General features: G+C 41.7%; 1 protein-coding gene across 2 annotated transcripts in view; it reads left to right on the forward strand.

Moving 5' to 3' along the window:
* The first annotated feature begins 10,766 nt into the window (after positions 1–10,766).
* Arid3b (AT-rich interaction domain 3B) overlaps positions 10,767–22,822 on the forward strand; it is a 44,105-nt gene continuing 32,049 nt past the window's right edge. Inside the window, exons 1-2 of one of the 2 annotated variants that reach the window (XM_003463583.5) lie at positions 10,767–10,933; positions 13,104–13,710. In XM_003463583.5, coding sequence (XP_003463631.2) covers positions 13,180–13,710 — 531 coding nt within the window. In that variant the 5' untranslated portion in view covers positions 10,767–10,933; positions 13,104–13,179. Of the gene's footprint in view, positions 10,934–12,673; positions 12,693–13,103; positions 13,711–22,822 lie in introns of those variants that run through there. The other variant, XM_063243322.1, reaches the window with a different exon arrangement.

Here is a 22,822-nt window from a genome sequence, read left to right on the forward strand (position 1 = left end):
TATAATTTTCTCTAATTTGGGCTGGGGATTTAGCTCAGCAGCATAAGTGCCTGCCTAGCAAGCCACAAGATCATGAGTTCAACCCCCAGTATAAAAAAAAATTTTTTTTTCTCTAATTTGCTAGTTTTGTTTTTAATTATACCACTGACATCATCCTGTGTCATAGATGTATACTGACTTCATGCTTTTTAATAGTTGTCACTACTTTTTTGGTGGTCATCTCTTTGTAACAGGAGACATTCTCAAATGTTGTGACTACTCATTTAAATTCCGTGATCAAATTACTAGGGTTTAGTTGTGTCAGGGCTGCTTCTAACAGTGTAGTTTCAGGAAATTCCATCATCTGAGATGCCTTAATTAATGCTAAGGCAAACCACACAGAGGCTTTGTAGCTTTTGGAAGTAAGCAAGGAAGGAGAAACTTGTGCAGAAATACATACAAAAGTAAGTGCCATTCTCCTGAGACTTGGATTCCAGACATGAAACTGAATGACTGAATTGTCCATATTAGGAAACAATCAGTTGCCCAATGGACCACAGTGTTAAGCCAAGTAATTTGCCCTTTGGGGGGAGGTTTAAAAAAGAATCCATCAGTTATTTTATGTCAGTTATCTTTACAACCACTCCTGTCTCTTCCAACATGATCTCATATGGTGATACCATTCCAAAACCAACTTTTCTCTAAATCTTTCACCATGCATTAAACTAAAATCGAGAGATCTAAATATTAATACAGAAATACTAAATCTGAAGATTTATCCCTATAAATCTTCTGGAAGATAAAATAGGTAGAGCTTTTGGAGACACTGATGTAGGCAAAGACTTTATGAATAAAACCCCGATTACACAGGAACTATCACAAGGAATCAACAACTGTTTCCTGGCAAGAAGAACATAGTCTTGTGGTATGTGCAGTGTCTGGCAAGGAAGACATCATGAACAACAAGTCCAAACATCTCCAACCTAACGAAAGTGGTGCCCTCCCACCCCCTGCTTTCGGGGATCTTTCTCCCCACATGCGGTACATCCCCTGGTGTGGTGGTCTATGTGGTGTCTTAGAATTTCTCTGCATTTTTCTTCTACTGAAATTGACAAATTAGACTTCTTTTAAGTCAGGAAGATGGCATCCCAGCCAACTTGAACAATAGAAAACTATGTTACTGTCATCCAGTGTGCTTGGCAAGTCATACTTCGAAGGGTGTAAGGCCTGGCCTATGTACGTGGGGGTCTGTGAACACATTTACAACAAGTGGTTGACCGCATAATTCTCCCAGCGGGCAACCTCACTGCCAGGCTGACTGGCTTGGGCAGCGTTTCCTCTCAGTCTCACCAACACTTAACAGACTCTGGGTTCTCATAGCTCTTTCAGGTCAGGGGCCAGATAATAGCACCCAAAGAGTCCTGAGCAGAGCACAAGCCTGTGACCAGATGCCTTATTCTAGGACAGATGGCTTGAACTACTGCCTGTTCCCTTTCCCTATGGCCATCTGTGGGACTGCTGGGAGCTGAGGCAACTATGGAAATCCTGGACATCTAGATGGAGATTTCAAAGAGAGCTTTGAGTCTCATGGAGAGTGAAACAATACAATGTTTTCAAAGATGAATCACTTTGGGACTGGCCTTTCAGCCAGTCCTACAGGTCTGGCCTCTTCTATTGTCTGGTAAGAGAAAGAATAATAAAGTCAAGTCTTTTCATTAGAATGTTGGCAAATTACAGTCACAGGCTTGGAAAGGACCTTTGCAGTGTGCAGGCTGAAAGGGAACATGGCAACAGAGCGGATCCCTTTCAGGCTGCCCACTCCCAGGACCCACTTTGAAATAGTTCTCAAAAGTTTAGTTTTGCCAGGCGTGGTGGTATACTTCCCACAGTCCAGCACTTTATGCTGAGGAGGATCGCTGACAGTTTGAGGCCAGCTTAGTCTACCTCATGATTTCAAAGCCAGCCTGAGTCACATAGCAAGATGAGAGCTTGTCCTGCTCCTGCCCCTCCTCCCCTGCCAAAAAAGTTCATCTTTGGGTCTCAGTTGTATATTTCCCCTATATAGAGTGGCTAGGGGTCAGCAAATACTAATTGTCTGATTTAAAATACAAACAGCTTGAGGCTGGGGATTTAGCTCAGCGACATAAGCGCCTGCCTTTCAAGCAGGCAGTCGTGAGTTTGATCCCTGGTACCGATAAAAACAATAAAATAAAATAAAATAAAATACAAACAGCTCTATGCAAGAGGAGACACGGAGGCAGCCTAAAAGGCATCTCCCTCTTCGTGGGGTAATGTCCGGGAAGTCCCATTAGGATACCTCCACCCCACAACACCCTACAATCACCCAGGTGTCTGCATGAATGTGTGGACTCAGTATACCTCTGTATAGGGACACCTCTGTCACAGTCTTCCTCTACACACACTTTCTATTTATGCCATTCACTCAGCACAGGTGTCACACACACCCACAGGGGCTATTTCATCATCTGGTTCCACCTTAATTTTCCATCACAGTGAAAGGTTCCGTAACATTAGGACCCTCCTCTCCTGCCTTACCCAGGGCTTTAATCACTAAAAACTTCTTTTTTCTCCCCCTAAAAACTTGGGCCAATTCATGTAATCACTGTTCCAAAGGCAAAGCATTTTATATTCCCTGAGTTGCCAAATTAATACCAATTCATGCTAAAATACCAAGTCTCACTAACACAAATACAATCACATCAATAATTAACGTTGGCTATCACAAATGCAAAGTCATTTCTTGCTTACTTGTTATGACTAATTACATTAATATCTTAATATAGTCATTTACTTCCTGCTTCTCAGCTTGTATTCACTGTACAATTATAAAATATACATCAAAAATGACACCCTGGTCACTTGCACACAGCTATAATCTTAGCACTCTTGAAGTAGGAGGATCACAAACTTGAGCCTACCTTGGGCAATTTAATGACTTAGTGAGAATTTGTCTCAAAATAAAAAATTTAAAAAGGGCTGAGTGTAGCTCAGCACAAATGCCCTGAGTTAAATCCCCAGTACTGGGGGCGGGGGTGGGGAAAGATAGTATTTATTATTCATTACTGAACCCAGGGCCTTTGCACTAAAGTATATCCCAGCCTTTTTTTTTTTTTTTTTTTTTGAGACAGGTTCTAAGTAGGTTGCTAAATTCCACAGATTAGGTTCCAGTTAGAGATCCTCAGCCTCCCAGAGTTCTGAAATTATAGGCATGTACCACATACACAGTTTACTTTATATATAGTTTGTTGTTATTTTTTGAGATGTCTCATGATATAGCCCAGGCTGGCCTTAAGTTCATGATCTTTCTGCTTTAATCTTCCAATGGATAGATTTATAGGTATGCACCATCACACCTCAAGAAACCCAACATTTATATAATTTATTGTTGTCTTTTTGAGATGGCCTCGCTATGTAGTTCAGGCTGACCTCGAGCTCACTTTGTAACCCAGGCTGGCCTCAAACTCACAATGATTCTCCCACCTCAGCTTCCTAAGTACTGGGGTTACAGGTGCGTGCCACCATGCCCAGTTTAACATTTATTTGTGTATGTGTGTGCATGTACATGTGTCACGAGACTAAACCTAGGGCTTTTATTTTGAGGTACATACCCATCCCCTCTTCTTCCACCTTCTCCTTCTTTTTCTTTTATTTTGAAACAGTCTTTTGCTAAACAGTGTTTTGCTAACTGTCTAAATTCCCCCAGGCTAGGCTTGAACTTTTTGGGGGGAGGCACTAGGAATTGAATTCAGAACCTTGTGCTTGCCAGGCAGGCGCTTGTGCCACTGAGCTATATCCCCAGCTTCTGAGTCTCAGACTGCTGGTATTATTAGCACATACCACTATCCCCACTCTACTGGGAGTTTTTTGTTGTTTTTTCTAAGAGAAGACAACAATAGTCCTAATTCATAGGAGATATGTTCTAAGACCTCAAGGGATCCTAAAAACTTTAGTACCAAACTCCATATTTACAGTATCATGTCTTTTATTTTAATTTTTACTGGTCCATGTTTGTAGTACATAATGATTACAGTCTTCACAGGGGCTGGCATGTGTATGTATCTTAATTCTTTTTTATGTCCCTTTTTTTTCTCCTCCCTTCCCCTATGATTTTTCCTATACATATATACCTATGACAAAGTTTGATTTATAAATTAGAGAGAGTAAGAGGTTAATCATAACTGATAAAATAGAATATAACAATGTACTAAAACTCATATGATTGTAGTCAATATATCTTGTTACATTTTTATCTTGTTACTTAAAAGAAGCACTTTACAGGTGTTATTTTACATCTGGAGTCATTCTTAAGTAAAACTACAGTTATTTTCTGTTTCAAATACTGATGTCATCGAGTGGGGTCACTTTCCTGGCCCCTATACTTCACTCTAAGGCAGAGAGATAAAACCAAACAGGTTGATAAGTAACTAGATCTCCCAGGGCCCTGTAGGCCACAGAAGGAATCTAGACCTGATTGCAGAGCTGTTAACAAGCCATACACATTGTAAGACGGAGAAAGATCAGATCATTTGGGCTTCAGTGAAAACTGTAACTCTCGAAGTTTTGACAGGAAGGAAACAGTGAGATAAGGGTTTAGTCACAGAATATGGGATCAAGGAAAAGTCTGATTTTTTGTTTTGTTTTGTTTTAAGCAAAAGACAGATGCTATGGTTTAAATTCATCCCTCTACAAAGTTCATTTGTTAGAAATTCAACCTTCAGGCAAAATAGCACTGGGGGACAGGGCCTAATAAGTGATGAGGTCAAAGAATTCTGTCGTTGAGAATGAATTAATGTCATTATTTCAAGAGTCATTAGTTATCTCAAGAGTGGGCTTGTTACGAAAGCAGTGCTGGACCTCTTCTGCTTGCCATCATGATGCAGCATACTAGCCCTCTCCAGATGAAACCTAGACTTGGATTTCCCAGTCTTCAGAACCATAAGAAAGAAATCCAGGGGCCAGGGATTTAGCTCAGCGGCATAAGTGCCTGCCTTGCAAGTGTGTGGTTGTGAGTTCAATCCCCGGTACCCATAAAAAAGAAAAAGACCAAAAAAAAAAAAAAAAAAAGTAAAGAGAAAGAAATACATAAGAAAAATTATCAATCTCAAATATTCTTTTGTAGCAAAACAAATCAAGCTAAGACAATAGGTGAACCTGTGGTTTGCTTGAATAATGGCAGAAGTACCCAATATTGCAAGAGACTTACTGGAGATCCTTGAGTACTGGGAAGGCAAGTGAGCATTTAAAAAAGTTTGGCTTTTAAGAAAAAGCTTCATGCTATAAAACTGACTTTATATGATAGCTCTGTGGATTTTAGTACATATACAGATTCATTTGAAACCATTACAATCAGGATTCTGAGAATTCCATCACCTCAAAACTCTCCCTCTCCTAATCCCCCCCCCACCTTTTTGAATTTTATTTAAGGAGAAAAAGAAAAAAAAAAAACAGAAAAAGGGTACAAGTTATACAGAATTTCAGAAAAAATAAACAGCAGGAAATCACTAGTTAATAGATTACATATTGTCATCTTAGAAATAGTTGTTCAAGTTACAGAATTAAAGCATATAAAGTGGACATTCAAACAGTGACATTGCAAACAAGTCTGTTCAATGATCCAACAAAACTCAGTAATATGGTTATCTATCTTATACACTTAAATATACATGCAGTTATATCCTTTAGAGAACTTTCTTTCCCTCTCTTTTGTACAATGACAATTACACATTTTGGGTTTTATTACTCCCACTGTTCTTATTACTTTTTTTGAAGAGAATAAAACCAAATGTGACATAACAAAACAGAGTCAGTCAAATCAAAAGGATGAACATAGTGCATAAGGTAAAAACAGAATACAAGGTGATCAGCAATGGTTACCATAATGCCTCTTGCTATCTTAAAAAGAATTGCCTATATCATCAGTTCTAATAAAATTGAACAAAACAGTAAAGAACAAAACCAATAAAACCAAAACATTGGAGACATTGCAGGACTTCAAAAGAAGATAATAGTCAAACCAGAATGGGCGTCATAATGAATCTTATTATCTTCACAGTTGTTGCCTATACTCTCGAACTTCATAGTATCAAGCAAAACAGAATAGAGGAAAATCAGTCAAACCAAGATGGTGAGAGCAATACAAGGTTTCAAATCAAGTTAATAGGAAATCAAAGTGGGTTACTATAATATATCCTGCTATTTTTATTTTTCCCTTAATTAAAAAGATAAAAATAAAGAAGTAAATAATAAAAAAGGGAGATTGAGATAAAAGAGGATATAACAACAAAACAGCACAGGTCAAAACATAACCATTTAAGCAAAATAGTGTTTCAGCACCAGAACTTGACATAATAGTAGTCATGATAGTGTCTCTTTCCTTGAAATTTTTGAGTATAACTTCGTATACTGTAGCATCAAGCATATCAAGACAGTGTAAAACCATTCAAGAGAATGACAGTATTACAGGGTATTTAGAACCAACTAACAGAAAATGAACAATGGTTTCTGTATAATCTCCTTGTCTATAAAAGTTCTTGTTTATATTATCACATATAAAATCCAATAAGATACATGTTAAGACTGATAGAGACAGAAGAATAAAAGCTTGACAGGACTTCAAAACAAGATGATATTAAATCATCACTAGCTATTATGATGTCTTGTTTTCTCCAAAATAGCTGTTCCTACCATCCAACCTTCTCTGCCTCATTTCTGTTGAGCTCTTTTCCTGTCATTAGTTGTCAGTTTGTCTTCTTCATTATGCTTTCTGCTACATTCATTGTGGCCTCTCTCCCACTGTTTCTGGAATCTTGGTATTTTTCTTTTTTTAGAATGTCCTGCATATTCTCTGTAGAGTTGAATTGGTGGCTGCAGATTCCCCTAGTTCCTCTTTATCTTGGAAGCACCTTGTTTTTCCATCAATTTCTAGGGACAGCTGTGCAGGATATATCAATCTTGGCTGGAGGTTATTATCTTTCAAAGCTTGAATTATTTTTCCCCACACTCTTGGTGATTTGATGGTTTGTGCCGAGAAGTCTGCTGTAATTCTGATGGGTGTTCCCCTGTAAGTTATCTGTTTCTTGTCTCTGATGGCTTTTAATATTCTGTTCTTATATTGGATTTCTGGAATTTTGATTATTATATGCCTGGGTGTTGTTCTGTTTGGGTTGTAGGATGCTGGGGTCCTGTATGCTTCATATATCTGAGTATCTTTACCTTTTGCTAAATTAGGGAAATTCTCCTGGATTATTTCTGTGAATAGCCTTTGTAGTTCATTTGTTTGTGTCCCTACTTCTTCTTTTACGTTCTTAATTCTTAAGTTATAGATTGTCTTATCATCTTCAAACCTTTGTATTATTGCTGTTTGTTTTCTTGTTATTTTTAAGAAGTTTTTCATTTCATGCTCCCACATTACAAATCTGTCCTCCAGTTCAGATAATCTATCCTTAGTTTCTTTCAAGCTGTTATGCCAGTTTTCAATAGAGTTTTTAGTTTCCTGGTAATCTCTTTGAATCTGCTTCAAGTATTCCATGTTTTCTCTATTTTCTCCGTCAAACAATTCTCCCCTTTTTTTCTGTTCTTCCATTCCACTATCTGTTTTTTCTTGGGTGGTGCTTAGCATTTCTCTAACTATTCTACTTATATCTTGCTTTAGGTCGTCAAATACTTCACTTTTGAACTCGTCTATGAGGCTCCGGAGATATCACTTTGTGTCTATTGGTTCCGTGTCTGATATTGCACGTTTTCTGTCCTCATTCTCCTTTGCATTTACCTTTCCTGGAACAGTGTTCTCAGGATTGGGGGCCGAGGACCCTTTCTTGTTGCTCCCTCTTCCCATACTTTTTGTTCCTTCCATACAAGCATATATAGGAGGCCCAGTTTCTTTCTTTGTCAGTTACAGTTTGTTTGAATTGTGCTGGCTAGGTGTTCCCGCCCACTGCAGTGTACTAGGGAGACACAAACCTGGGCAGCCTCTGCTGACCCCGTCCTTCCAGGTCAGTCAATCTACTGAAGGCTTCACTGCTAGAGTGCACCACCAGGCACTGGGACCTGGTTTGGGCTAGCCTACTGGGTCTTAGTCTGCCGCATCACCCAGGCCAAGTGCTCCTCACCAATCCCGCTTGAGAGGGGAGTATGCAATTAAAGTCACTGCAGCGTTCTGTTCTGGTTAGTCTGCCTGGTCTCAGAATGTGCTCTGTTGGAACCGCCTTATCTATGAAAGGGTCCCGGTTCCTCTCACTCACTGCAGGTCAATGCAGGGCTCCCCACCAGTCCCACTCTCAACTCCATTCGCTGATTCCCGCTCTCAGAAGTTTCGCATCTCTCTCCCTGCTGTGCTGATTCAGAAGCAGCTGTGGCCGCAGGAAATTCAAATCACTGTTTCCACAGGCACGGGTTCCAGCTTCAGCGCTGAGATTTTATCTCTTCCAGTTATAGCACCGGAATTGCATTTCCTGTTGGTTTCTCTCAGCTTAGTTCGTTCCTGGGTCCGCAGGGTATATCTACCCTTGCTTAGGACTCCTCACACCGCACCATTCCTGGTTTCTAAGCTGGCTAACTCAGAGAGCCTCCATAGGTGCTGTTGTCTATCTGCCATGTTCTCCCGGAAGTCCTCTTTTTTTTTTTTTTTTGAAACAGTTTCCCTATGAATTTTGGCTGGCCTTGAACTATGTAGCCCAGGCTGGCCTTAAACTTGCTAAGCTGGCCTTGAGTTTGCAGCACCCCCTTGGCTCAGGTTCCTGAGTGCTGATCGCAGGCATGCACTACAACCCCCAAGCTCTATGATCTTTCAGAGACTAAAGTCTCATCAACTCACTCCTTTGCTCAAAACTCCAGAGTGGAAATATTGCTATGGCTGACAAAGCCCTGCATCACTAGGCCCCTAGCTGTCTCTCTAACGTGGTCTCCTACTTCTCTCCCATTACTTGCTCTGTGTCAGCCTTAGGGGTCTCCTTGCTATTCCTACAGTGTGTCAAGCACATGCCTCCCTCGGTATTTAAATTTGTGGTTGCCTCTTTCTTTTCCTAGACATCCACATGGTTTACTTCCTCTAGTTAAGTCCAGTGTTCATGTAAGTGTTCTTTAACAATGAGTTCTTTAGTATCTGAACCAGCAGCTACTTGACACCACTGTATAACCCCTGTCTTGGTCTTTCATAGTCCATAATCCTGACAATATTTGTTTTGGATTCCTGAACTAGTAAAGATCCTTGAGGGCAGTTTTGACTGCTGCTCAATATATGTTGACATTAGTACTTGGTCTAGAATATACCAAGAGTTCACTGAGTATTTTTGATTCCATAATTTTTTAGGGGGGAAAAGACAGGATGAGAACACACGTAAGTAGATTTTCAGATATCAGGACAATTAAATGTTACTTGTGTAGTTAGCTAATCAAGGTAAGTGATATGGAAATGCAGGTTTAGCGATTTCCAGCAATAGTGGAATTTAATACAGTGAAGTCTGAAGTCACAGTTCAGCGTCCATTTAAGGTTGATAGCTAATTTAGTGATGCCAGTCTATTTGGCATGACAGTTTTCTACAAGGTATAAGCATGGAGAAGTTTGGAGGTTCAGCCAGAGTGGGGGGTCTTAGTTGGAGAACAGGGACTGTTGGGGTGAGACTGTAAAAGTGGGGTCGTAGGGGCTGGGGGTTTAGCTCAGCTGTGTAAGCACCTGCCTGGCAAGCGAGGGGTTTGTGAGTCCGATCCCAGGAACCAAAAAAAAAAAAAAAAGTGGGGTTGTAATGATCTACCATTAAATCTAAAATATGTGAGGAAAGTTAAGTGTAGACAGGGTCAATGTTTAAGACATAAATTAGACGCTTTCCACAACTTGGAAGTTGTGATACAGGAAAAGAATAGTTATTAAAATTTTCAGCAGTTAAACTGAAAGGATTAGAAAGCTATCTGGGCCGAGGCATGCTCAACTTAGTGATTCGTGTTAGATGTCAAGGTCTAGGTGTTGATTGGGAGGATCGCTTTAGAAGAGGCCCGATGTTGAATGGTTGTCGGGCTTAAATCTAAAATGACCAAGGAATACGGTCAAAGGAAAGAAAGTAAAGCCTGCAAGCGCGAATCAACAACCGTTTACTACAGTTAACTGGGTGGTAAAATCTAAGAGGCAGCGTCGGAGAAATAAGCGTTTGTCCAATGGGTGACAGTATCCGGCACACAGTCCACACCTCTGGGACTTGGTAGTGAGACTATTAATCCATGTGAGGAGCCCCAAGGGTGGCAGGATCCTCAGGAGACAGCCCGGGCTTGTTCAAGGGTTGAAAGCTGGTCTAAAAGCGGAAAACTCTGAGAAGACAGGTTTGAAGGAGATTAGATGGAGACCAACATTTTTTTTTTTTTGTCTTTTTCATTTTTATCGGTACCAGGGATCAAACTCACGACCGCCTGCTTGCAAGGCAGGTGCTTATGCCGCTGAGCTAAATCCCCAGCCCCAACATCTCTTTTCTTTATTATTTGACCTTCCTCCCTGCCTGCCGCTGCAGAACACCAAACTCTACCGCTAGGTAACACTTAACGAACCGTACTCAACCCATCTCTTTTCAACTCTGCGCGGAAGAGCTCCCTCCGGAACTCCTTCGGGTCCGCGCTCTCCCATTGGTTGAAACTTCGCCCGCTTTCATTCGCTTCCGGTCACGATCCCGTGAGGCGGGACAGTCCGAGGGAGTCACTTCCGCCTTGCCCACAGCCCGCCCTCCTCCTTCCCTTTTAAGCCGCTTCCGGCCTCAGGCCCCGCCCCACCTGTGTGCCCCGCCCCCGCCCTTCTCCCGCCCCGGCCGGTGGCCCAGCCCCACCGCGCCGCTTCCGGTCCGGGCTCCGCCCCGGCTGTGGCCCCCGGCGGCGGCGGCGGAGGAGTCCGAGACGCAGTTGCGGCCTGGGGCCTGAGCGGCCGCTTAGTGTACAGCCTGCGGCCGGAGCCTCACAGGTGAGCTGGCGGCGCCCGCTCTCTGCAGGTGGCGGGCTGGGTATGAGGGAGGCAGGTGTGTGACGGAGCGGAGACTCCTGGCCCGAGGGAAGAGAGACAGAAAGGGACCGGGGCCGAGGGGACCCCAGCCCGGAACGGAGGAAGCGGGGTGGCCGCGAGCGGGCCCGAGGGAGCCGAGCGAGCAGGCGTCGCGGGCTCGAGGGTCCCGGGGTCCCTGACTGGGGGTTGGGGGAGGGGCCGCGCAAGAGGGCGAGAAGCTGCAGGTTCCTGAGACCCAAGCTCCGCGAGTGCGGGCAGGTGGCATTGTTAGGATCCCAACGGATCCTAGCTGCCTGGGGACCAGGGAAGATGGGCTCTGGGGAAAGACGTATGTCGAGTTGTAGAACTGAGTCATCTCGGTTCCTGGGACTGCACACCAAGAAGATGGTGCCACAGAACAAGTGACGGGCAGAATCTGATTGAGGAATGATTTTGTGATTGATTGTGATGATTGCAAGGACATTTTTCAGTGGTCCTTGAATTGTTCGGTTTATTCTTTTGTTTAATTTTCTTTGACTCAAATTGTTTTTGTTTTTGATTTTTTTACTGTAAATCAGGATTTTTGCCAGTTGGGTTTAATAGGAGTGCAAATCTTTTCTTGCTTTGTACACTCTAAGCAAAAGCAGAATGAAAGCATTGCTGCAGGATTAACTCACACTTTCTAAAGTGCTAAGAGAGGAAGTAAAGGAAGTCAGAGGCAAATTGGAATTTGAATTCAAAAAGCATAACCAACACTTTCTAAGATAAACAAAAAATGAGAATTTTTACTTTTTTTTTAAAAAAGCTTTCCTAGCTTTAAAAATTGTGCTCTTTTTACTCTAACCTATAGAAAGTTCATAAACCCAAGCCATTCTTATTGCTAGGATTGGGATTACTTCCCTGTGAATTTTTGAAGATGCTAAAGATTTTTTGTTTGTCTTCGGACCCAGTTCTAAAACATTGAAACAATGCAAAAATCATGCCCCAACCTGTGTGATACAGCTGCTGCTTTCATGTGATGACAAAATTACACACCATGTTGCAGGTCCTGTTCACCCTAAAATTTGCCCTTGCATAGTAATCCGTTCAGTTAAGGAGACTTGCTGATAAAACATAACTCAGAGGGAGATTTGTTGGGGGTGGGAGCTTAGAGAGAAGGAAAGGGGTTTAGAGGTGGAGAGGGTGTGAAAGGGGTGTTTGTAGACTGATTGGTAAGAATGTAGATAAACCTGCCCCTAGAATGCTCTTGGCCTGAAAGTCCTCTCTTTTTATATTCATTATAGGAAAAATATTGTAGTACAAGTGAATTAGAGAGAAAGGTTGTTGAGATTTACTTGACCATATATAAGAGAAGCATTAACTTGTTTAGACAATATTGATACCTGTTTCAAATTAATTAACTTTAAAATCTCCTAAGGAATTCGCTCCTTGTTTATTTTTGAGCAAGGATTGCAACTTGAGACTCTTGCCTGTTTTTTTTTTTTTTTTTTCTTTCATGTTGTTGAAATTGGATTCTTTTTGAGAGGCTATAATGTCCAGTTTGCCTGGTTCAGTCCATCCCACAAGCAGGCTGGCAATTTGATCTGTGAAATTTGCAAAGTTTAAATCCAAGAGCAGCGTGCTTGATCTTAATTTTTCTATAAGAGAGGTTGTGCTGTCTGCCTGATAGTTCTGTCTACGTTGAATGGTGATTTCTTTCTCAGATGGGCCTGGGAGCGGAGCATAAGGGATTTTCTCTTTTGTAAGTAGGCCTTTCTTTCCCTTTAATAACAGAAGTTTTCATAGTCACAACCCCTTGCACAGTGTGAACCCATTTGCCTTTTCATTAGTAAACGTGAATGTTTGATAATGTAGAAGGAGAGAGATCAGAACACAGATGTTGGCCGGTTAAATAGCTTCTGGATTTTCTTCTTTTAAAACCCTCAACAGTCTACTTCCGCCGAAATTGACCCTGAATTTCCATTCTTAGATCTTATTCCTTTATTTACTTCCCTCCCCACACTCAATTTGTGTTGAATTAGATTTAGGAGCATGTGTTTAGTGGTCAGAACTATGGCCTCTTATTGGGAGAAATGAAAGCCTTTTATACCTGTTTCACGTAGTTGTTTCTCTCCCTTCCTCCTCTTCTGTGGTTTTGGTTAATCACTTAAAGTGTAGACGCGGTGTGCCTGCTAGGCTGTGCCCTGGTCCAGAGCCATGCCAATCTGTGAGTGAGGCTCACGGCAGTGATGGAGCCGCTGCAGCAACAGCAACAGAAGCAGGCGCACCTAGCCCCTCTGCAGATGGATGCCCGAGAGAAGCAAGGACAGCAGATGAAAGAAGCCCAGTTCCTCTATGCCCAAAAGCTAGTCACACAGCCTACTCTCCTTTCTGCCACACCTGGGAAACCTGCCAGCAGCTCTGCCCTGGGTCCCTTAGCCAGAGTTTCACCAGCCACACCAGTGGCCCGAGTTTTTGAACGGGGCAACGTGAACTCAGAACCTGAGGAAGAGGAAGGCTTGGAAGATGAGGATGGGGAAGATGATGTTGCAGAAGTGGCTGAAAAAGAGGCCCAGGTTGCTTCCAAATATTTTCACATGCAGAAAGCAGCTCGTGTAGACCCCCGGGGAGCACCTATGTCAGGTCTGCTTCCAGCACCAGGGCTCCCCCAACAGGGACAGCAAACTAAAGAAGACCATACCAAAGATGCTTCCAAGGCCCCACCTTCTGTTTCCATGGCTGGGCAGTCAAGCTGGAATCCAGATGAGCAACTTAAGCAGGTGAGTGCTTCTGACATGGAAGGTCATTTGTTCTTCCCAGAGGTGAGCTAGAGAGGGTACAGGATGGCCAGGAACAGGAGCTGTGCCAGTCTAGGGCTCCTTGCCTCACTTCACTGACCCATAACCAGGGCACGAATAGACTGAATTTTTCTCTCTCTTTTGTTTTCTTGGACTGGAGCTGCAGTTCATTGGTAGCATGTATGCCATAGAATGGCAAACCTATGACACGTGTGCCTCAGCTGGCAGTTTGTTATCATTGAAAGCTCTAAAAGGTTTGCCATTACTGCCTAGGTTCTGTCCCCACCATACACATAAATTAATTTCTGCTTTCTTGATTAAAGTAATAGAATGTGTAAGTTACTCTTTATGCAGATTGTTCCAAATTTGATATCAAAGAATGTCAGTACTGCCTTTTTCAAAGGAAGGATGAGTTTGCTACAATGTCACAAGGGCTATCTAAAAATGGGATACTTGAGTGTCATTAATTTTGCTAATAGTAACATAAAAGAACAGTTATGGCCAAGCATTTCCTAGGCTTTTGGAGGACAATGCCTTATGAGGAGAATTTGTTGTATTACAGCTGAACATAGCTGACAAGAAGCACTTATATCACATATTTTTCCCAAGAAAGAACATTGTGTATATAATTTTATTTCACCTTTATGTCATCTGCTTAGAAAAAAGATAGACCTTACAATTCTCTCTTTAGCTGCAGAAAGCTGAAATGACCTCTAAACATGGCTGAATGTGAGTCAGCTAGCAAGCTAAAAAGCTAAATTGCAGGATCCTAATGAATGATTTTGAAGCCCAGGAGATCTGTACTTTTAACCAAACCTTTGTTTGTAATTTCCCTTTTCTGCATGACCTGCACCATAGTTTTTCTCGCTTAGAATGGGATCGATGTTAGGTTGTGTCAGGCTGAGTGACTTGTTGGTTTGGGCAGAGTTCATGATAAAGCCATTAGTGCGTGAGTATTATAGGAATGCTCTGTGTGGCCTGGTGGTACTGTTTAGAAATCTTTGGTTAAGAACTGTGGGCTTATAAAGGGCAACTGAGAAGTCATGTAAGAAAGGTTCTTTGGAACCTGAAAAATTCAGTTGCCTCAGGTTTTACAATGGCTGTGTTGGTGGTAAGAGTGTGCAGTAAGAAATGAGTCTCACTTCCCACCCTTTCTGTCTTATTCATGGCACTCTTTAGTTGCTCTGGCCTGTGTCTTCCCATCTGTTGAATAAAAATAACAAAGATGCCTCTTAGAGATGTTGGAGGGATTAACAAAATAGCCCACATGAATGTCTGCTCAGCACCAAGCACATGGCAGCCAGCACTGCTCCAGCAGATGGTGCTTGATACAAACAGCACCATCCCATATCCACACCAGCGTGCTTCCAAAGGTGCACAGAGGTTTCTTCACATCACTGAAGGAGACAGCAGCAAAGCTAGGACTAGAATGAGAAGCCTGACTTCCACGACAGCAGTTCTCTGGCCACCAGCCCAGGCCCGCCTCCGGACTGATGGCTTTGGTTTAGAAAAACATCTGTGAGTCACTGGCAGCCCCCATGCTGCTGTGTGGTTGGCAGAGTTCCATGTCGGCTGCTGAGTCAGCTCCTAGTGGGATCCCGTCCTGACAGTGCTGGGAAAGTTCAGGCCTGAGGCAGCTAGCTGCCCCCACCTTGGCAGCTGGCCAGCCTCTGCATGTGTGCGGTCATTCCTAGAAAGTGCAGCCGCGTGCACAAAACAACTGTGCTCCAGAGCCTGTCTGTCTTCAGGAAGTGCAGCAGGTGTAGAGGTCAGGCCATTAGAGCTTCGATAAAGAGGCTCTTCATAACTGCCGGGTGTGTGTGCTGTGGCAGGGCTCTGAACCCCAGGTTCTGGATGGCAGTGGCCCAGGGCTACACAAGCTCAGTGTTGGAGGGGTTGGCTGTTGGCATTGGAAGTTCTTTTGAGTTCATCTTAGTTTCTGAGGCTTATTTGCTAATTATAGACTGTCGGGCAGAAGACTTGCCAAAATATTTTTATAAATGCCCAAGTAGCTGAGAGGCTGATTCTCACCCTGACTGTCCTTACCTGCTGAATGTGGAGATCAGGAACCAGGTCAAGAGGGCATTCATTGAGTAACAGTGACTTAAATTCTTGATGAGCACCTTGTATGCCTCTTAAGGATTCACTTTTACAAAATTGATTTAGTGTGTGTTCTCTTTGCTCTAATCTGGCTTTCAAAGGAATAGATAATGTGCTTGAGGGTTACAAAATTGTTTTAGTTGTGCTGTGGAAGGAGGACTAAAAAAAACAATATCCTTGGGGAGAGCGGACAGAAACCACATATACCATGAGACTGGCTATTTTTATTGCTCAGTGTTTTCTATGTGTAATTAACTTCTGGAGAGCAGGGATAGCCTTGCTCCCTGTACAATTCAAAGGCCTTTCACAGTTGATACAAGATCTTGTTAGTGTGTTACACTGTCCATTTTGTTCTTTTAAACAACAGACTAATGGAGAGGCTCTCTGTGCCAGATCTGTGCTCCCTGAAATAAAGCATGTCTGTCCCTTGAGGAGGTGGTACCCGAGGATCTCAAAACAGATGGGGGCTGTGTGCCAATAATATGACTCCATCCTGAGTCTGCTGAGGCCTTCATTCAGTGCTACTGTGCAGTTGTTTGAGACATGGTGTTACTGTGTAGCCCGGGCTCACCTCAAACTCGCAGCAATCCTTCTGCCTCAACCTTCCATGTACTGGGATTATAGGCATGTGCCACCACACCAGACTAGTATGCAGTTTTTAAAAAATATTTTTTGTTAGTACATGTTTGCAAAATATAATGATTAATTCATTTTGGGGAGTTGGTACATGTATTTTTTTAAGACATTAAAAAAGATACATTAAAAGTTCAATTAATACTACCACATAAGAAAATAGCTAAAATGAAAATCACTGAAAATACTAAGTATATCAAATAGACTTTTATCAAGTTATCTTTTTTACTCATTTCATTTCATGAATATAAAGACATGGATGAATCTGTTAGGGTCAAATTTTACAGAAATTTGGAGACTTTTTCCAGAGGGATGAGACAAGGTCTCTTTTCATAGTTCAGGCTGGCCTTGATCTCACTGTGTACCCCAGAGTGACCTCAAGCTTGCAGTGATCCTCCTGCCCCAGCCTTCCAAGTGCTGTGATTGCAAGTATATGCTACCACACCTGCTAGTTTTAGAACCATTTGAAATGAATATAAATTTAGTATATTTTGGGTGCGCTGTATGAGTTTGTTAGATCACATCTGTTAATTGTAGTGTTGATTTTTCCAAACTCATTACTGTTTTTGAATCCTTAAGTTGTAGTAATCAAGCAATATGGAAAAAAATTTTAAAGCCTCCTAACATGGACTATGTAATATAATTTGTGTTATTTTAATTTTTGCTTTAAATATTTTGGCATTTTAAGTTAATTTGAGTTTGAACTTTTTAAAAAAAATTGGGATACTGGCATTCTTATTCTAACCATGCTTTGTGTTTTTTGTCTGCTACCACTTTAAATTCCCTTAATTAGCTCATATTTTGAAATTCATTTCCTCTGAATATTTATGTTTTAGTTATCACGTTTACAAGACTATTAGTGTTTTTTGTTTTTGTTTTTGTTTTGGTACTGGGGATGGAACTCACGACCTAAAGAAGTTGTTTTATTTTCAGTAAATTTTCATTTAGATATATCTGTATATTTATCACTTTTTTCTCTATTTCTTTGTATATTAGACAGTTGTATATTTTCATACACCCCTCTCTTTTGGCTCCCAAATATTTTAAAACAGGGTTTTGTTTCAAGCATTCACATACAAATATAAAAGATTCTGTTTTTGTTTTTGTTTTTACAGCATAGCATAGCTTCAGAACCAACAGGAATACTCAAAATATTTGACAAAATTGGATGGAGGTTGGAGATTGGTAGACATTTGCCACTTTGAAAAAGGAAGCTGGAAAAATAAAAGGATGCAACAGATCATCCTTTGATTCTGAAATCCATCTCTTAGAATATATAAAGTCAAAGTTATTTCATTGGTTCTCTTTGAAGAAACTCTTAGAAAATACTTCGTTTTCAAGGCCTGGCTTGTTAAAGGGTACTATTCTGTGACACCAGAGTGATGGAGAGATGTATAATGCCATATTTCTATGGGCAGAGTAAATAATTGTAAAACAAGAACACAAAGAACTAAGTGTCCTTTCTTTCAAAGGCGATCACACAACCAGCCTGGGGGAGGGAGTGTTATTGGCCTTTAAAGGGTGGTCTTCTCCTCCCAGTGGAGAATGAATCAGGCAATACAGGCTTTGTCTGTTGTTAGCCCATGAATAGAGGTAGGTTTCCAGACCCCTCCATAAAACAGAAAGATGAACGATGGCTTGATAGGCATGGATCAGGGTGTGTGTGTCTGGATTTCTGCATACTTTGGCAGACAGTTTGGTTATTGTGGTGGTTCTGCAAAGCACTACAGTCATTGCTGCATAAGTTTTGGCTTCCTTCCTGTTCCCTTGACTTCTAGCATGTGGCTTTGTTTTATGGTTGCCTTCCAGGATGGAAGAGTCTTAATTTCAGAAAACTTGTGATTAAAGAATTGCTATCCTTCCTACAGGACAGGATATTGCCAAGTCCCACATCTGGTAGGTAGGGCATGCTTAGCTTAACTGGCTGCAGTTGGAGCACCACCTCTTCCTAGGTTGGAAGCCTAGGACTGTCCATGGCAAATAGGAATCATCACATTAGATGTGTGTCCAGAGACAGAGGACATAACTTGAAAAGCGGGGCTTTTGCTTTGTCCACTCCACCAATCAATTAATTTTATACATGATAAATAAGAATTTTACTAATACAAAATCAGTTGCCATCCTTCTATGAGAGATGACTTCCTGCTGGGCAGTTAACAGATAAAGAGGCTTCTGTCCTTTTCTCCAAAGGCTATGACTGACTGGATCCAGGATCTGTTCTTATGTCAGGTGGCCCTTGGGCTTGGCCTTGCTTTTCTGGGTACATACTATATGACTATAGCTGTTGAGGATTTTTGTAAAAATTGTGCGAAGTATTGCTTTAAATAAAAGTCTGGGTTTTCCCTCTTGGTAGGATGTCCCTGATGTCTAGTCATAGTGGAGTCCATCTAGCTAAGTGATTCTCAATTGGAGGCAGCCTCACCTGCTTTCCCAGGGGACACTGATCAGTGTCAGGAGTCATTTGAGTTGTTGTGACTGAGTAGCTGAACTACTCACATCTAGTGGGTAGAGACTAGAAATGGTGCTAAATAAATATCCTAGAATGCACAAAACATTCTCCCACAATGAAGAGTTATCTGGTACCCAGTGCCATAGCTGAGACACACTGCTCTAGCACAAGTCACTAGAAAGAAAACAAGTGTGCTTTCTTTCAGACACCACCAAAGACTTTGCCCTTCAGTCTCAGCAGTGGAGCAGTTTGGGAGCCTTGAGTTTTCTTCAGTCCTGTTTTATTCTGTTTTATTTATTTTATTTATTTATCTACTTAGTTCTGTTGTTTTTTGAGACAGCGTTTTGCTATGCAGTTCAGGCTGGCACCAAACTTAAGGGCAGTCCTCTTGCTCAGCCTCCCAAGTGCTGAGATTAAAGGTGTGTCCTACCGTGCCCACCTTCTTCAGTTCTATTTTCAGTGTCACATTGAGGTTGTAGTCATCTGAATGAACAGACTGTCACTTGGGAGAGGACTGGGTCCTAGGATTGGAGATATCTTACTCCTCTAGTGGTTTTTTCCAGCCCACACTGGGCAGTACCTGTGAAACTAATGAGGCGTTACTCAGTAGATTAAGGAACAGTTACCTGGTAGATGTGTTAGTGACAGATGTAATTATTGAATCAGCATTATTTCGAGAGATGCAGGATATGGATTTATTGATTGATTTTTGTAGTAGTGGGGATTGAACCCAGGACCTTTGTAGAGTTTTACCTAGCCCTTTTTATTTTTATTTTTTATTTTGAGACAGGGTCTTGCCAAGTTGCTTAATCTGAGCTGGAACTTATGATCCTCCTGCCTTAACCTCCCAGAATGCTGGGATTATAGGCCTATGTCATTTTGCCCAGCCAGAATGTAGATTTAGGTTCAGCCTCTGCTACCTCCTGCTGCCATACTATGGACAAGTATCTTTACCCTTCTCTCTCAACCCCATGCTCCCATCTATTCTAGAGGATGATAATCCTCTTCCACCATCCTCAGGAAGCTATTTTAAAGATATTATAAAGATGGAAAAAACATGGGAGTGTAGTGTCATTAATAACTAACTACTTCTTAAAGCTGTGATTTTTCAGTCTTTTTTACCTTGTAGGTACAATGCTCCGTGAATCCTAGGCACTACTTAAAGCATCTTCAAGTTTTATAGAGCTGTGACAAAATTCCAATGTTCTGCGTTCCTCTGAGTCTGTCAGGATTATGAGAAAGCTTCCACTTTCCACACTAGCATAGGGATATGTACCGATTCTATTTAGATAGAAGTAGGCTTTATTGATATTAAATCTTTATGAATGCATGATTCTGCCTTAACCTTATTTGGTCTCTCTTAACTGTATGATGGCCAGATCCCAGCCCTCCTAGACTTCCAGGCTGTGCCTCATCAATGATGCCCATGTCTTGACTCTTTGGGACCACTCTCCTGAAACTGCCTCCATGGTCACACATTTTATCTTCCAACTAAAAAGATTAAAATGCAAAATCCTCCTTAAAATCTGCCTCATTTGACTGTTAACAAGGAAATGAGAGATCACTTTTAAAGAACTTTCTCTTGAAGCTGAGAGTGATGGCACATGCTTGTTATCCTAACACTTAAGAAGGCTGAGGCAAGAGGATTGCCGTAAGTTGGAGGCCAGCCTGAACTACAGCATGAGAATCTTGTGTCCAAAAAAACAGAATTTTCCCTTGACCCTCCAGTGTACCCTCTAGCTTTCTCTATTCTACCCTTTTCTCCCTACGACAAAGCTTCTCAGAGGAATTATTCATGCTGTTTACCTCCATGTCATTACTTCCTGTTCACTCCTCAGTATGTTCCAGTCTGTACCCTGTCCTTAAATTGTCCTTGCTAAGGTTTCTAACGACCACCATGTTTCTTAGAAAGCACAGGTGCCCTAACTACATTTGATTTTTCAGCAGTGTTTAGTATTGTACATGATCCTGGCTGAAACAGTCTTTTTTCTACTTGTTTTTTCTTTATTGTGTTCTCTCTTCTCTCTGGCCTCTAAACTCCCAAGTTCCTAGGGTTCTGTCCTAGGCCCTCTGTTACATGCATCCTTTGTGGGCAATCTTTTTTTATTTTCATGGTCTTAAATACATCTCTGAGTCATATCCTGCAGTGTATATTGCTTGAGCCCATGTTTCTAGTCAGTATATTTCCAGCTACCTGCTTGACATTTCTTCTTTTCTTCTCTCCTTTTTTCTTTTGAGATGGGGTCTTACTATGAGTTTAGACTGGCCTTGAACTCATTGTGTAGCCCAAGCTGGCTTCAAACTCACATTGATCCTCCTGCCTCAGCTTCTAAGTGCTGGGGTTAGAGATGTGTGCCACCACATCTGGCTCAGGCATTTTTATTTCAGTAGTTTACTCACATCTCAAATTAAGTACATGTAAAACTCAGTATTTGCAGTACAGAATGATTATATACAATGTGGGGAGTTCATACATGCCCATAACATGTTTTAATTCTTTTTTAAATCCTCTTCCATGCCCCAACCCCAAGTCTCTCAGTGGCCTTCTCTTTTGCAAAAAATTTAGATTTTCTTCTATGTCTTAGTCTAGTATCCTTGTGCTTGGCCCTCCCCAGATCTTTTCAGTTCTTTGATCTGAATAGATGGCATCCTGCCATTTTTCCACCATCACGTGCCTAATCCAGGCTACTTTGCCACTGCTATAGCTTTCAACAGGTTTTTGTGGCTCTCCCCACCCTTCTAATCCATTCTCTACCCAGCAGCTAGAGTGATTTAAAAAACCAAATCAGATTATGTCACTCCTTTAATGCTCTCCAACTATGATGTCAGTTGCTCTAATTACAGAATCCCAAGTCTGCCTCATTTGACCCTTGCCTGCTTCTCCAGCCTGACCTGTCAATTGCTATAGTCACCCTGGCCCTTAGAAGTGCTTATCCAGACTGCATTCTCTCCTTAACTCTCACATCCCTGCTTTTAGAGGCTGTCTTTGAACAGATACTTTCACATTTGGATGGTGGTTTGTTTGGGATCTGACTCTTAGTCTAGATGATGCACTCCCAGAGGATAGGGCCTGCATGGATTCTTATCATTGTACTCCACCAAATAGGACAGTAATGACATGTAGTAGGCACTCAAGAAATGTTTCCTATTTTCATTGCCTCTTTTCTTTTTGATGTGAATGGCTCCATTTCATTTTTTAAATAGAATTTATTTCTTAGAGCCATTTTATGCTTACAGCAAAATTAAGCAGAAGGTACAGTGATTTCCCACATACCTCCTTCCCTACACATGCACAGCCTCCTCACCCCACTGAAATCTTGCAGCAGAGGAGACATTTAGATAGCATTTGATGATGAGCCTCCATGGACAGCCAGAGTGCATAGGTATGTCAGGATGGACTCCTTTTGTGTGAATCTGACATGTCTAACAGCATGTATCACCATCACAGGATCATGCAGAGCAGTGTTACTGCCCTTAAAGACCTTTGGGCTCCACCTGTTCGTCCTTCCCTTTCTGCTGACCACTGGCAATTGCCAGTCCTCGGACTGTCTCCATGACTTTGTCTTTCCAGTGTGTCATATAGTTGAAATCATTCAGTACATAGCTTCTTTCACTTTGTAATACATATTTAACATCTGTGTCTTTTCATGACTTGAGAGTTCATTTCTATCTTTTTTTTTTTTTTTTTTTTTTTTCTTTTTCCTTTTTATCAGTACCAGGGATCGAACTTGGGGATCGAACTCACGACCGCCTGCTTGCAAGGCAGGTGCTTATGCCGCTGAGCTAAATCCCCAGCCCCGAGAGCTTATTTCTTAGCACTGAAAAATAGCTTGTAGTCTAGATACAGTGTTCGCTGTTGAAGGACAGCTTGCTTTCTTCCAGTGTTTGGCAATTTATAAATAACAGAGGTGT

Source organism: Cavia porcellus, unplaced genomic scaffold, assembly GCF_034190915.1.
Source record: "Cavia porcellus strain 051 isolate PalLab524CR breed Dunkin Hartley unplaced genomic scaffold, mCavPor4.1 scaffold_38, whole genome shotgun sequence".
NCBI classification, from domain to species: domain Eukaryota; kingdom Metazoa; phylum Chordata; class Mammalia; order Rodentia; family Caviidae; genus Cavia; species Cavia porcellus.